Source organism: Muscardinus avellanarius (assembly GCF_963383645.1).
Source record: "Muscardinus avellanarius genome assembly, chromosome: 10".
NCBI classification, from domain to species: Eukaryota; Metazoa; Chordata; class Mammalia; order Rodentia; family Gliridae; genus Muscardinus; species Muscardinus avellanarius.
In genome coordinates, this window is record NC_137796.1 from 62673903 (window position 1) to 62689649 (window position 15747).

Sequence of the window (15747 nt, forward strand, 5' to 3'; positions counted from 1 at the left end):
TGAGGTACATCTCCAGCATGATTTTATTTTTTATTTGGAAACAGGGACTCATAGGTTAATGAGTCTCACTGCTTGCTGAGGCTGTCCTCAAACCTGATCCTCCTGTCTCTTTTTTATTTTGAAACAAAGTCTCTCTAAAGTTGCTGAGGTTGGCCTCAAACCTGAGATTCTCCTGTATCAACCTCCCAAGCACAGAGGTTATTTCTTTAGATGAAAATGTTCAAAATTCTTACTTCTGGCTTATCAAAGAATTTAGAGTACATTATCAGTATTTGTTCAAACTTCCCTGATTCTCTCAATTTTTCTTTTTCCTCATTTAAGTTATTTATTGGTTACCTTTCTGTGTTTTAGCACACCAAAATGTCTTACTTTCTTATAAATATATATATATATATATATATTTTTTTTTTAATTTATTATTTTTTTTTTTGCGATACTGGGGATTGAACCCAAGGGCATTCTACCTCCAAGCGACACCCCCAGCCCTATTTTTTATTCTTTATTTTGAAGCAGGGTCTCACTAAATTACGGAGGCCCTACTAAGTAGCTGAAGCTGGCCGGGAACCTGTGATCCTCCTGTCTTAGCCTCCCAAGTACTGGGATTATAAGTGTGCACCACCATACCTGGCATACTATTTTATTTACCAACCAACCTTTCTACATCCCTCTCTCTTTCTCCCTTCTCTCCCCAGCCTCAGCTGGCTATTATTCTATTCTCAAATTCTGTAAGAACAACAGCTTTAGATTCCACATAGTGAGATCATGTGCTGTTTGTCTTTTTGTGCCTGACTTTTTTCAGTTAAAGATCTCTAGTTCTATCCATTTTGCTGCAAATGAGAGAATTCTCTTTCATTCAACCATTGAATTCAAGAACATTCTACCTCTGAGCTATATTCCCATTTCTTCAATTTTAAAAAAATTTATTATGAAATAGGATCTCACCGAGTTGCTGAGGCTGACCTCAAACTTTCAATTTTCCTATTTCAGCCAGCCTCCTAAGTATCTGGATTACAGGCATGTCCCACCATGACCAGCTGCTGATGACAGGATTTTCTTTTCCTTTCTTTCTTTCTTTTCTTTCTTTTTCTTTTTCTTTTTTTCTTTTTCTTTTTTTTTTTTTCTTTTTTTTTTGCGGTACTGGGGGTGGAACCCAGGGGCCTTCTACCTCCAAGCTACACCTCCAGACCTATTTTTATATTTTATTTGGAAACAGGTCTCACTAAATTGCTGAGAGCCTCACTAAGCTGCTAAGGCTGGCTTCGAACCTGTGATCCTCCTGTCTTAGCCTCCCAAGTACTGGGATTACAAATGTGCACCACCATGCCCGGCTCAGAATTTTCTGTTCCCTACCTTTTGTTGGGTTATTTAATTTTGTGGGTTTTTTAAGTTTCATTTTTCCTTTTCTGTTTGTTTGGACTTACGTAGCTTATTTCCCTTCTTTAGTGTTTACCATTGATTTGTCTTACCACAGCCATCTAAGATTAAGATGGAAGAATATTTCAGTGGCCACTTGATTTCAAAGCAACCAAGGACCTTAAAACACATTGGTGATTCTTTTTTTTTTCTTTTTTTGGTATTGGGAATTAAACCCAGAAGCATTCCCAGTTTATTTTATTTTATTTTATTCTATTTTATTTTATTTTTGTTATACTGGGTATTGAACCTCTGAGCTGCCCCCTCAGCCCTATTTTATTTTTATTTTTTTATTTTTATTTTTATTTTGGTGGTACTGGGGTTCCTGGAAGCCCTTTTACCTCCGGGCTACACTCCCAGACCTATTTTTACATTTTTATTTGGAAACAGGGTCTCCTAAGCCAGCGCGCGCGGCTGGCTTCGAACCTGCGCGATCCTCCCGTCTCCGCCTCCCAAGCGCGGGGATTACAAGCGTGCGCCACCACGCCCGGCCACCTATTTTATTTTTATTTTGAAACAGAGTCTTGCCAGGTTGATGAGAGTCTCACGACTTGCTGAGGCTGTCCTTGAACCTGAGATTATCCTGTCTCAGCTTCCCAAGGACTAGGATAACAGGTGTGTCACCACACATGGCTTATTTTTAATTAATTAATTAATTAATTAATTTTGGTGGTACTGGGGTTCCTGGAAACCCTTCCACCTCCGGGCTACACTCCCAGACCTATTTTTATATGTTTATTTGGAAACAGGGTCTCTTAAAGCCAGAGAGGCTGGCTTCGAACCTGCGCGATCCTCCTGTCTCCGCCTTCCAAGCGCGGGGATTACAAATCTGTGCCACCACGCCTGGTGCGCCACCACGCCCGGCATGGCTTATTTTTATCTTGAAACAGGATCTCACTAGGTTGACGAGAGCCTCAGCTACTTGGTGAGGTTGTCTTCAGACCTGCGATCCTCCTGTCTTAGCCTCCCAAGTACTGGGATTACAAGCATGTACCACCACACCTGGCTTTATTTATTTATTTATTTTTTATTTTGAAACAGGGTCTCGCTAAGTTGCTGAGGGCCTTACGAAGTTGCTGAGGCCAGCCTTGAACATGCTATCCTCTTATCTCAGCCTCCCAAGTACTGCAAATATAGGAATGCCTCACTGTGCCTGGCTCGCTGCAGAGCTCTTTACGTTCACTGGTGAGGTTTATTCCTAGATGTTTTTGTTTCATGGAGGCTGTGGCGAATGGGATTGTTTTCTCCATTTTTTCTTGCTCTGTGAATCTATTACTGGGGCACAGAAAAGATACTGGTTTTTTAATGTTGATTTTTGTACCCTGCTACCTTAGCTACCTTTATCACTCCCGTTCGTGTTTGGTGGAGCCTTTTGGGTCTTCAAAGTATAAAATCATATTATAGTATGAATATAATGCACCGATAAAAAATTTAAAAAAAATCATAGGCAAACAAGGATAATTTGATTCCTTCCTTTTCTATTGCTATCCCCTTTATTTTTCTCTTGCCTGATTGCTGTGGCTAAAATTTCAAGGATTATATTGAATAAGACCGGTAAGAGTAGACACCCTTGTCACATTCCCGATTTCAGAGGAAATTCTTTTCCCCATTTGATGTGATGTCTCTGACCCCGGGTCTCTTCCTCTCCCTGTCCTCAAATCCCACCTCTCTGACTCTGATCCTCCTCTGTCTCTGCGTACCCCCACTCTGTCCCCAGGTTCCCTCATCCTCTATCCCTGGGCCCCCCAGCCCTTGGATTCCTCCCTCTATGAACCCTCTCTGACCCTGCGTCCCCAAGTCTCTGTCCTGAGTCCCCCTCTCCACCTCTGAGTGCCTCTTTTCCCTGGGTCTCCCGCTCTTTCTTCTTGGCTCCTCCCTTTGTCTCTGTCTCCCTCTCTAACCCTGGGTTCCCTCCATGTTAGGGTCATCTTATCTCTGTCCCTGGGTCCCCTCTCTGACCGTGAGTCTCCTCATCCCTGGGTCCCCCTCTGTCTGTCTTTGGTTCTCCATTCTGTCCCTTGGTCCCCTTATCTCTACCTCTGGGTTCCCCTCCCTCTGTCCCTGAGTCCCTATCCCTGTCCCTGGGTCCCTCCTCTCATCCCTAGGGCTCTTTTCCACAATTCTTCCCACTGGCCTTAGCGACAGCAGCAGAGTCCTGAGGTAGATATAAATAATGCATTCTGAAAATGTGGTAAAGAAGACAGACACAGACACAGAAAGCCAAAACTGGGCATGATGTGCACGCCTGTAATCCCAGTACTTCAGAGGCTAAGATAGGAGGATCACAGGTTCTAGGACAGCCTCAGAAATGGGAGCATGGCGGCGCGTGCTTGTGATCCCAGTACTTGGGAGGCTGAGGCAGGAGGATCACAGGTTCACGACCAGCCTCAGCAACTTTGTGAGGCTCTCTGCAACTTAGTGAGACCCTGTTTCAAAATAAAGAATAAAAAATAGGGCTGGGGGTATAGTGTGGACATAGAATGCCCCTGGGTTCAATCCCCAATACTGCAAAAAAATAAATAAATAAAAAATATGAAAATAAAGCTGGGCATGGTGGTGCACACTCGTAATCCCAGTACTTGGGAGGCTGAGGCAGGAGGATTGCAGGTTAGTGGCCCTCCACAACTTAGTGAGACCCTGTTTCAAAATAAAGAATAAAAAATAGGGCTGGGAGTGTAGCTTGGAGGTAGAATGTCCCTGGGCTCCATCCCCAGTACTGCAAAAAATGGAGGGGGCTGGGGTTGTAGTTTGGAGGTAGAATGCCCCTGGGTTCAATCCCAAGTACCACAAACAAAACCCAGATACTTAAGCTCATCAAGAAACCCATCATTTTAGCATTTTGTCACAAGCGTCTACACCTCAGGAAGCGGTCCCACTGATTTCCCTGTGGCTGGCAAGATGGCAGAGTGGTTCCCTGGAAGCCTGCCCAGGGAGGCTGCAGAGCCAGCGATTCGCTCGCTCACTGAGCCATCTGGGAAGGTGCTGGAATGTGACATCATTAAGAACCACGGCCCTGTGCACACAGAAGACAAAACTGCGGCTGAGGACGCTCTACACAACCCGCACCACTACATGGGGCGAATATTACTGTGGATGCCAACAAGAATAAGATGACGACGTTGCATGTGGGCAACCTCAGCCCCACCTGCACCAACCAGCATCTTCGGGCCAAGTTTGAGGAGTATGGCCCAGTCGTTGAATGTGACGTCGTGAGGGGGTACGCCTTTGTTCACACGGAGCTGGCAGAAGATGCAGCGGAGACCATCAGGGGCCTAGATAGCACAGAGTTTCAAGGCAAACGAATGTATGTGCCAGCTTAGGAATGCACCCGGGATGGGAATCCAGAGCGGCTGCCATGGGGCAGGAAAGAGGGGCACTGGTCCAAAGAGTGCCCAGTAGATCGTTTGGGCTATGGGGAAGACTTGACCAAGCTATATAATGGGCGATATGGAACAGTGCGTACACCATACACCGTGAGCTATGGGGAATCATATCAAAACTATGTGTGCGGACCACTCAATGCCTACTGCAAGCGCTGCCTTGCGGCCGGGTCCTGTGACACCAGTAGTGGCTGCAGCTACTAATTACACAGAACAGACCCTATCCCAGCTGCCAGAAGTCTAGAACACAGCCGTGGACAGTCACCTCACCCCGACTCTCTCTCAATCCCTATTGTAGATACCTGTTACTGCAGCTGCCACTTCATATTATGGGCGGGATCAGAGCCCCCCCCCTGCATCGCTATAGCCCCAGTCCTCACCATTGGAAAGGCTACGGTTACGGGCGTGGGAGTGAGCTGCCTCCAGCCTCAGAGAATTTCTTGTAGGACAGGAGCAGTATGTGGATGGGACTTGGCATTTTGCCCCCGCCCCAGTACTGGGGATTGAATTCAGAGACATTCTACCTCCAAGCTACACCCCCAGCCCTACTTTTTATTCTTTATTTTGAAACAGGGTCTCACCAAGTTGCAAAGGGCCTCACTAAGTAGCTGAGGCTGTCTGCAAACCGTGATCCTCCTGTCTCAGCCTCCCGGATGCTGGGATTACAAGCGTGCGCCACCATGCCCGGCTGACACTCAGCCTTTTAATGCTTGAGGTGATGTGGGGGGGGGCTGAAATCCCAAGCTGCGGCTGTGCATGAGGATACACCCCTCGTTGTACCCTGTATTTGGGATGTGTGTTCAGTCCCCTAGGAATAGGGGCTGTAATTTCCCTTGCTCGGTTCAGAGCTCCTCCTTTCCTCCCTCCTGCCCATTTATTTTCCTGTTCTTCCTGTCTTTCGGTACTTGCGTAGCCGTCCTCCCAGCCAACTCCACTGTATGCAGACTGTGGGAGGCTGCGCTCTCTGCCTCACCTCCTCCTGCCTGCAGTGGGCATTGGATTTGGGAATGGTCTCGGTGAGATTCTTTTTGCTCCTGGGTTTCTTTGGGCCCAAAGTCTACATAGACCTGGAGAGATGGATCACGTTTTTTTCTTTCTGGTGAAATAAGTGGTTTTTCAACAACAACAACAAAACCTATAAATTCATGATTTTCTGACTTAGCTTTTTGGAAAGTGGACACCATCCATGGAATTGGTTTCTCTTGACTTCCCCAGTATGGGCTGTTCCCTCTGGAACCCTGCAGCCTCCTGGTCTAAGCTTCCCTTCCCCAGATGTGAAAATGAGACCCAAAGAGCAAATCTATTGGCTGGCACTCTTGAGTGGGAAGGGAAGTAGAGAGGACACTTTGAACAGAACCTGCGCTGCGTTACACACTTTACTTCTGGATCTGAGGGAAGTGGACCAAAAGGTGAAAAACCAACTTTAACACCCGGCGGGCTGTGCCCACAGGGCCACCAGGGGGCGCCATGCACAGAATGGCTGCAGGAGGGATCCAACCAGGTGCCATCCAACCAGGCAGGATCCAACCAGGCAAGATCCAGTCCAGGCTGGAATCTGGACTCCAGGGTCTAAAGGAGGGGGGACTCGTGTCTGGACCCCTGGGTCTGAGGGAGGAGGGCTGGGCCTGGACCCCTGGGTCTGAGGAGGAGGCTGGCCCTAGAGCCCTGGGTCTGAGGAGGAGGCTGGCCCTAGAGCCCTGGGTCTGAGGGAGGAGGGCTGGGCCTGGACCCCTGGGTCTGAGGGAGGAGGGCTGGGCCTGGACCCCTGGGTCTGAGGAGGAGGCTGGCCCTAGAGCCCTGGGTCTGAGGGAGGAGGGCTGGGCCTGGACCCCTGGGTCTGAGGGAGGAGGGCTGGGCCTGGGCCCCTGGGTCTGAGGGAGGAGGCTGGCCCTGGAGCCCTGGGTCTGAGGAGGAGAGCTGGTCCTGGACCCCTGGGTCTGAGGAGGAGGTGGCTGATGGTCTGGACCCCTGTGTCTGAGGGAGGAGGGCTGGTCCTGGACCCCTGTGTCTGAGGGAGGAGGGCTGGTCCTGGACCCCTGTGTCTGAGGGAGGAGGGCTGGTCCTGGACCCCTGGGTCTGAGGGAGGAGGGCTGGGCCTGGACCCCTGGGTCTGAGGGAGGAGGCTGGCCCTGGAGCCCTGGGTCTGAGGAGGAAGTGGCTGATGGTCTGGACTCCCGGTGGAGGGGTCAGTGTCACAGTTCCCGGTCCTCATGGCTAACTGGTCTGGATGGTGGTCTTTATCCAGTTGGTGAATTTGCAGAGGTTGGTGTAGACACTTGGCATGCCTGGCTCGCCACACTGGTTCTGTCCCAAGGACACGAGGCCCTGGAGGGACCTATTGCAGACCAGGGGTCCGCCAGAGTCACCCTGTAGTGAAGAGAGAAGGGGAAGGGGAGGGAGTCATACTCCAAAACACTGAGAGGTGAAGCTGCACGTGGGATCCGAGAAGAAACAAATGAGACGGGAGACAAAGACAAAACAGAACTAAACCACCACCCAGGGATCTCTGGGAGGTTCCACGCCAGAACTGGGTCGCTGCTGGCTGGCCTCTCATTCATCTCGCCCTGTGCCTCCTATCTCTGTCTCCGTGTCTTCTGGGTTTTTCTTATTTCTCAGTTTGTCTCATCTCCTTGAGTCTATTTCTTAGTGGGACTCCTTTCTTTCTTTCTTTCTTTCTTTCTTTCTTTCTTTCTTTCTCTTTCTTTCTTTCTTCTTTCTTTTCTTCTTCCTTTCCTCCTCCTCCTCCTTCTTTTTTTTTTTTTTTTGTGTGTGTGGTGCTGGGGATGAAACCCAGGGGCATTCTACCTCTGAGCTACACCCCCAGCCCTATTTTTTATTATTTATTTCAAAACAGATCCTCACTAAGTTGCAGAGGGCCTCACTAAGTAGCTGAGGCCGGCAGCGAACCTGGATCGTCCTGTCGCAGCCTCCCGAGTACTGGGATTTCAGGTGTGCGGCACCACGCCCGGCTCTGCCTGTTTTTCTCCTTGGCAACTTGTCCTGTGTCTTCCAGCCTCTCTCTTTCTCTCCTTTCTTCAGTCTCCCCTTGTCTCCTTGTCTCAGTTCTCACTCTGTGTCCCTGTCACCCCTCCCCATGTCCCGTGGAGTCTTGTACTCCCCCCCTCACATTGCAGGAGTCCTTCCGGTCCTGCCCTCCGCCTGCGCAGAACATGCTGTGATGGTACAGCGGGCTGTAGGACTCCTTGCAGATCTCCTCAGACACCACCGAGATGTTCACACACTGGAGCCGTTTAGGCAGCCGGCCTGAGACAGAGTTCCGGGTCAGCCCTTCTGGTTGTGTGGGAACCCCCCCCAGAGAGGGCGGCCTCCACCCCCACCTGCTCACCGTTCTCCTGTAGACCCCAGCCAGAGAGGAGGCAGGAATCCCCAGGTGTTGGGCACTGAGAGACCACGCTGATGTTCCGGATGGTGTCAGACTGGGGAACGGCCTCATTCAACTTGATGAGCATGAGGTCGTTGGCCAGAAGTGGCTGGTTGTATTGTGGGTGCTGGATGGAGAGCTGGGCCGGCACCATTCGGCTGCCTAGTTCTTGGCTGGCCTCCAGACTGTGCAGGCCCAGCCCCACCGTGTAGGAACTGAGGATGAGGAAGGCAGGTGAATTCTGGGTTTTCTTTTCTTTTCTTTTTTTTTTTTTTGGGAGGGGGGGTCCTGGGGATGATACCCAGGGGCATTCTAACTCTGAGCTAGCTACACCCCCAGCCCTATTTTTTAATTCTTTATTTTTGAAACAGGGTCTCACTGAGTTGCAAAGGGCCTCACTAAGTAGTTGAGGCTGTCTGCGAGCCGAGATCCTCCTGTCTCAGCCTCCCAAATGCTGGGATTTAAAGCATGCGCCACCACGCTGGGTGAGTTCTGGGTTTTCTAAGCACCATCCGCATTCTCGCCTGAACCCAGACCCGCTCCCAAACCCACCTCATTGTCCTCGCTAAGCTGCGAGCTAAGGGCCATTGGCCATCGTGCACGGCAATCCAGGGACCAGAACTTGCCTGGGTTCTCTGGCGACTCAGTCACTAAGCCGGGATTCCAACGCTGGACCCGTGGAGTTGCCGAAGCAACAGCATCCGCCTGCGTAGAACCTCCCTCCGGACTCCCCAGCCTAGGCTCAGCAGCTCCTGCCGAGCTCTGGCCACATTGGTGACCACTGAGCAATCTCGACCCAGCAATGAGCCGGTCCTAGGCCCCTCCCTTCAGCTGAGGCCACATCCCGGTCCCACCTCGCCCCGCACTCACTCCTGATGACAGTGTGCGGCCGACAGCACCCACTGCGGATGTACCAGGACTCCGGAGCAGAAAAATTCATCTTCCTTGAACAGTGCCACCTGCCAGGGCTGCGAGTGTGGGCTGCAGTCCTCGCCGAAGGTGATGTGGCTAGCGCCCAAGGAGTCAGAGGCGAGGGATCCTGGGAGCAGAATCGGGGCTGGGAGCCTGCCCGGGAGCTCCTGGGTGCGGGGCCTCCGCTCAGGGGCCTGTTATGCCCTCAAGAGGCCGGGCCAGTGCTTTAGGGAAGAGACCATTGGATCAGGTCTAGGAGGTGGGCCCAGGGCTCCTGGGTGGGGCCTCAGCAAATGGGCGTGGTCTGGAAGCCCCCCCCCCCCGCCGCGTCTGAAGGCCCCTGGGGGCGTGGTCTCTGTTCAGGGATATGGCCAGGATCACAGAGTTGGGGTTAGGGCTTCTGGGACCGGCTTTGGGGAGTCAGGCCTAGGAGGTGGATCCAGAGCTCCTGGTGCAGGAGGCTTTTAGTGCAGGGGCGTAGAGTAGGGCTTTGGGGGCGGTGCTATGGCTGGGGACAGGCCCAAGAGGCGGGCTGAGGACCCCCGGGGAGCGGTCTCAGTGGAGGGTCATAGTCAGGGCTTCAGGGGAGGGGCCATGGCTGGGAATAGACTCCGGGGGCAGGACCAGGGCTCCTGGGGGACAGAATCTAAGTTTAGGGGCTTGGTCAGAACTTTGGGGGAGAAGTCACAGATCCCGAAGGAGAGGACGAGGTAGAGGTCCTTGGTAGAGGACGAGGATCACTGCTCAGGGGCGTGGCCAGTGGGGAGAGGGGGCTGAAGGGCGGGCAAGGGTGTGGACAGGGCTTCGCTGGCAGATGTGGGGGGTCTTAGAGGTGGGGTCTGGTGCTTTGGAATGTCTTAAAGCTTAGAGAGCTGGGATCAGTTCATAAGAGATGATTATCCAGGGGGTTTCAGCTTTGACTTGCAGACCCATTTCTAGGCCCACATACCAGCTCCATGCCAGGGTCTCCCAGAGCAAGACGACCCCTCAGGGAAGAAGGGAAGTGGGGCACAAACAGCCAGCAACAGGGGAGCTGGGTCCAGGTCTGCGGCTCCTGCACCGTGTCTTATTCCTGCCCCCTGACTCCCTCCCCACCACCCCCAGCCTCGCCACGGTCACACCAGCCACAGCCCATTCACATAGAAACGCCAGCCCACAGTCCCAGGGACCTGGGTTCCCCAGGATGTCAGGATTGGCGACCTGGGAGGGGAGGCACAGAGCTTCAGCAGCAGAAGTGCGGTGTCCCATCGAGCCGCAGCCCTGGCGTTCTGTCTCTATCCTCACCACGTTGTCACCCCCCCCCCCCCACTCAGAGGCACAGACTCACAGGGGCTCACCCGTAACACACCACCTCCTTCAGACATGACCACACACCCCGCCGCACTGCCGCATACTAAGTCACCCAGACTTTAAGGGATTACACACACACAACCACAGGCGGGGGGGGGGATGCCCTCAACACAAGCCGTTGCCCTCGCAACGCAAGCACCCTGAGTCATGACTCTGCAGTAGCAATCACTGTGCCCCCGGGGCAGCCCCCGGTGCACCCAGATAGATACCTGTGACCCTAAGGAGGAGGCACCCCAGGAACCAGCCCCAGGGGCTTCGGGCTGCGAACATCATGTCTGCACCTGGGAATGAGGACACGGACTCAGGTGACTCTGGGACCTTCCGCGTTATCTCCCCATCCCTCGGTGTCTCCCGGGATGTCACCGAGCGGGCAGGAACAGTTACCGCCCACCACCTCCTACCCTGTTGGGAACCCAGATTCTAAAGAGAAAAATTTAGAGAGGACGTCAGAGGAGTGGAGAGGAGAGGAAGGTATAGAAAAAGAGCCCAACCATCTGTGAGGAGTGAGAGGAGAGGGGAGGCACAGACCCCCCCAGGGACAGATGGAAGACCCAGGACGGCTCAGCCCCAGAGACAGAGCACTTGAGAGACTGGGTCAGAGACAGGCTGGGAGCCAGGGAGCCAGAGACAGAGACTCAGACAGAGAATGGAGAGGCCCGTGAACTAGAGGGAGAGGAGACACTTATTTGCACAGGAGATGTGGAGTCAGAAGGTCCTGAGGCTGTAGATCGCAGTGCCTTGGAGCTGCAGAAGGAGAGAGAGGGCCAAGAACCCCCCGGGGCTGCTCACCTGGCTGCCTCTCTGCTCGGCTCCCGGACTGTGTCTGCCGCTGAGCTGCGCTCCCGCCTGCTGCCTCCTACGGTGGACCCCACGGACTTATAAGCATCCTCAGTCTGGGCTGGCCTGCCCCTCGGGGAGCACATTCCAGGGGTCAGGTGCTGCCAACTTCCTGCTCAAATCTCTAAGGCGGCTTCCATGGCGCGCGGCAGCAGGGGGCCCAGGAGGGGTGGAAGCCGGGACCCAGGGGGCAGACTCCTGCCTAGCCCACCTCCACCATTTCTTCCTCTTAAAATCAATTAACTTGAAGGTTAATTAATTAATTAATTAATTGGTACTGGGGATTGTGCCTATGAGCTACATCCAGCTTTTTTTTTGTTTGTATTTTGAAACAGGGTCTCACTAAATTGCTGAGGCTGGCCTTGAACCTGGGGGTCCTCCTGTCTCATCCTCCCAAGTGCTAGGATTACAGGCATGTGCCACCACACCAGGCTTTCCTCTTTTTTTGTTCTCTCCCTTCTCTCTCTCTCTCTCTCTCTCTCTCTCTCTCTCTCTCTCTCTCTCTCTCTTCATATCACTCTGTTCTTTCTCATTCTTTCTTATTCTTATGTTTCTTCTCTTATTCTGTTTCATTGACTCCACACATTTCTCTCTACCCATCCTCCCTTCCTACTTGCCTCCTTCTCTCCTCTCTTTCCTTCCTGTCCTCCCTCAGCTTACATCCCCAGGGTTCAAAGCCAGCCTGCCTCAAGTACTTCCTTTGGAAGCCAGACACACCTGTAATCCCGGTACTTGGGAGGCTGAGATGGGAGGATCTCAGGTCCAAGGCCAGCCTCAGCAATTTAGCGAGAGCCTCAGATTAGTAAGATCCTTTTTAAAAATGAAATAGATAAGGCTGGAGGTAGAATGCCCCTGGGTTCAATCCCCAGTACCACAGCCACCACCAGAAATAAAAAAGAATTTCCTTCAGAAGCTTGGCCAGGTGAGGACAGCCTTGTGAGCCTCAGTTTCCCCACCCCCAGGATCTGGGGAAACATTCCTCTCACTCCAGCTTGGATTCAACTAGCGAATGCCTGGGAAAGCGAGGCGCCTCTGCAGGGCGCCAGGGACACAGCATTGGTAAGGACAATGGCCGCCGCTGTGCTCAGGGGGGCTCAGAGGCAACAATCAAAGCTGTCTGCTCTTGGAGCTCCTGTCCTGGGGGCGCGGTGGGCACAGACTGTAGAAAACCTCCGAGGATATCCAATAAAGTGGTGGTTAGGGAGTCTCCCAGGAGGCGACATTTAGTCTGAGAAGGGGAGGAGGAGGAGCAGGTCCAGGCAGGTAGGTGCTGCAGTGAGAACTCGGTGTGTTCCATGGGAAATGAGGCCTCTGGGCTAGGAGGAGGGTGGGCAGGGAAGCGGGCAGATGGTGTGGGGCTTTAAATGCCAGGGCTAAGGTTGTATTTTGTTTTATTTTATTTGTGGTACTAGGGGTAGAACCCAGGGTCTTTCCTACCTCCGGCCTATACTCCTAGACCTATTTTTTTATACTTTATTTGGAAACAGGGTCTCACTATGTTGCTGAGAGCCTCACTAGGTAGCTGAGGCTGGTTTTGAATCTGTGAGATCCTCCTGTCTCAGCCTCCCAAGCACTGGGATTACAAGCGTGCACCACCACGCCTGGCTAAGGTTGTATCTTAAATACAGTGTAATTGTGAGCCGGAGGTGGTGGCGCATGCTTGTAATCCCCGCGCTCAGGAGGCTGAGACGGAGTATCGCGCAGGTTCAAAGCCAGCCTCAGCTACTTAGTGAGGCTCTCAGCAACTTAGTGAGACCCTGTTTCCAAATAAAATAGAAAAAAGGTCTGGGGATATAGCCCGGAGGTAGAAAGCCTCTGGGTTCCACCCCCAGTACCACCAAAATAAATAAATAAATAAATAAATAAATAAATAAATAAATACAGTGTATATGTGGGGGGTACCTGGGATAGAACCCAGGGGCATTCTACCTCTGAGTCACACCCTCAACCCTATTTTACTTATTTTTTTTTGTGGCAGTGGGGTTGAACTATTTTATTTTTATTTGGAAACAGGTCTCACCAGGATGATGAGACTCTCACTACTTGCTGAGACTGTCTTCAAATCTGTGATCCTCCTGTCACAGCCTCCCAAGTATTGGGATTTATAAACCTCTGTCACCACACCTGGTGGCCCTATTTTGTTTTATTTTATTTATTTTATTTTTGGTGGTACTGGGTTTCCTGGAAACCCTTCTACCTCTGGGCTACACTCCCAGACCTATTTTATGATTTTTTTTTTTTTTTTTTATGGAAACAGGGTCTCTTAAGCCAGCGAGGCAGGCTTTGAACCTGTGCAGTCCTCCTGTCTCCTCCTCCGAAGTGTGGGGATTACAAGCATGTGCCACCACGCCTGGCCATAACTGTAATCCCTATTGCCTGGCTTTATTTATTTTTGTGTGGTACTGGAGGTAGAACCCAGGGGATTTTCTACCTCCGGGCTATACTCTCAGACCTATTTTTTTATATACTTTATTTGGAAACAGGGTCTCACTACGTTGCTGAGAGCCTCACTAAGTAGCTGAGGCTGGCTTCGAACCTGTGTGATCCTCCTGTCTCAGCCTCCCAAGTGCTGGGATTATAAGGGTGTGCCATCACACCCAGCTGGCTTTATTTATTTTGAAAGAGGGTCTTGCTAAATTACCATGCACTGTTGGCCTTAAACTCTGGATTGGATTGTACTGGGATTACAGGAGTGCACCACCATGCTCTGATAGTGCAATGGAGTGTGTGTGTGTGTGTGTGTGTGTGTGTGTGTGTGTGTGTTGTTACTTGGGATGGAACCCCCAAACATTTTACCGCTGAGCTGCACCTTCAGCCCTATCTTATTCTTTATTTGGAAACAGGCTCTCACTAAGTTTGAAGGACCTCACTAAGTTGCTGAGGCTGGCTGCAAACCCGGATCCTCCTGTCTCAGCTTCCCAAGTACTGGGATTTCAAGCGTGCGCCACCACACCTGGCTATAGTGCAGTGGATTTTAAGCACAAGGGTAGAAGGTGTGAAATTATCTTAAAATTTCCTTCCTTCCTTCCTTCCTTCCTTCCTTCCTTCCTTCCTTCCTTCCTTCCTTCCTTCTTTCCTTCCTTCCTTCCTTCCTTTTGTGGAACTGGGGATTGAACCCAAGAGCATTTTACCTTCAAAATACTTGCCCCATCCCCCTTTTAGAAAAATAAGAGGTTTATTTAGGGAAGTGGAGGTACAATTTAAGGGATAAAGGTCCTGCAGACCCAGGAGGGGGCTGGGCAGGGCGCCAGGGTGGTTGGAGGTCGGCTGGAGAGGACAGTAGGCGTCATGGCTGGCCCAGAGTGGTGTTTAAAGCGGTGGGGCGGGATGAGATCACGGGGGAGTAGAGAGACCACAAAGCCTCACTCACAGACTCGGCCAAGCTTGCAGGTGACCATGATAAGAATGCTGAGTTTCTAACCGGGGCCTTGTCCTAGTCCAAGAATGAAATCCACAGACAGCAGGAAATTGAGAGTAGGAAGTTTGTTTGTTTGTTTGTTTGTTTATTTATTTATTTATTTATTGCAGCACTGGGGATGGAGCCCAGGATGGAGCCCAGGGGCATTCTACCTACAAGCTACACCCACCCCCAGCTCTATTTTTAATTCGTGATTTTTTTTTTTTTTTTTTGGTGGTACTGGGGTTCCTGGAAACCCTTCTATCTCTGGGCTACACTCCCAGACCTAATATATATATATATATATATATATATATATATATATATATATATATATATATATGTAATATCCCCAGTACCACATAACCACATAATATATATATATATATATTTGTTTGTTTGGAAACAGGGTCTCTTAAGCCAGCGCGGCTGGCTTTGAACCTGTGTGATCCTCCTGTCTCCGCCTCCCAAGCGCAGGGATTACAAGGGTGCTCCACCATGCCTGGCTATGTTCTTGATTTTGAAACAAGGTCTCACTGAGTTGCAAAGGGCCTCATTACGTAGCTGAGGCTGTCTGCGAACCACGATCCTCCTGTCTCAGCCTCCTGAATGCTGGGATTACGAGCGTGCGCCACCACACCCGGCTCAGAAGTTTATTCTAATAGCTGGAGCAAGCAGAGGGGGATCACCCCCAGGTGTCTTGGCAGACCCCAAAGTCCAGTAAAGCCTTCAGGCACACACTGTCAATTACACACTGCCTTTCCCCAGAGTCCACTCCCTCCTCCGAGCGAGTAGCAGGGTTGAAGCTAGCGGGAGGGGTCCCAGGAGTGTAGCCATTGTACTAATATTGGGAAGAGGTTTCAAAATGTATTAATGTACCAGTATTGGGAAAGATCTCCAATTTTGAAAATATATCATTTGTACTAAAGAAATCCAGGACTGTCAGGAAGAAGGGACTTGTAATTTACATTTCTAAAGAGAAGGAAAGAAAGCTGGAGCCAGGAAAGAGTTCTCTTTACATTTCTAAGGAGAGACAGATGGCTTAAAGGATGGGAGGAAATCACAGATCCTGGAGA

At 51.0% G+C, this 15747-nt stretch overlaps 1 protein-coding gene and 1 pseudogene across 2 annotated transcripts; one reads left to right on the forward strand and one right to left on the reverse strand.

Annotated features, from left to right (window-relative positions):
• Positions 1–4311: 4311 nt before the first annotated feature.
• LOC308267877 (RNA-binding protein 4-like) lies at positions 4312–5091 on the forward strand (annotated as a pseudogene). Its single transcript has one exon. The product of its transcript is annotated as an RNA-binding protein 4-like (transcript).
• Positions 5092–7007: 1916 nt separating this feature from the next.
• KLK4 (kallikrein related peptidase 4) lies at positions 7008–10710 on the reverse strand (the record flags this gene model as incomplete). Its single annotated transcript, XM_080702556.1, has 5 exons — positions 7008–7160; positions 7921–8057; positions 8140–8390; positions 9046–9214; positions 10647–10710. 5 exons carry the CDS (start codon positions 10708–10710, stop codon positions 7008–7010), a joined length of 774 nt encoding a protein of 257 aa, XP_080558682.1.
• Positions 10711–15747: the final 5037 nt, after the last annotated feature.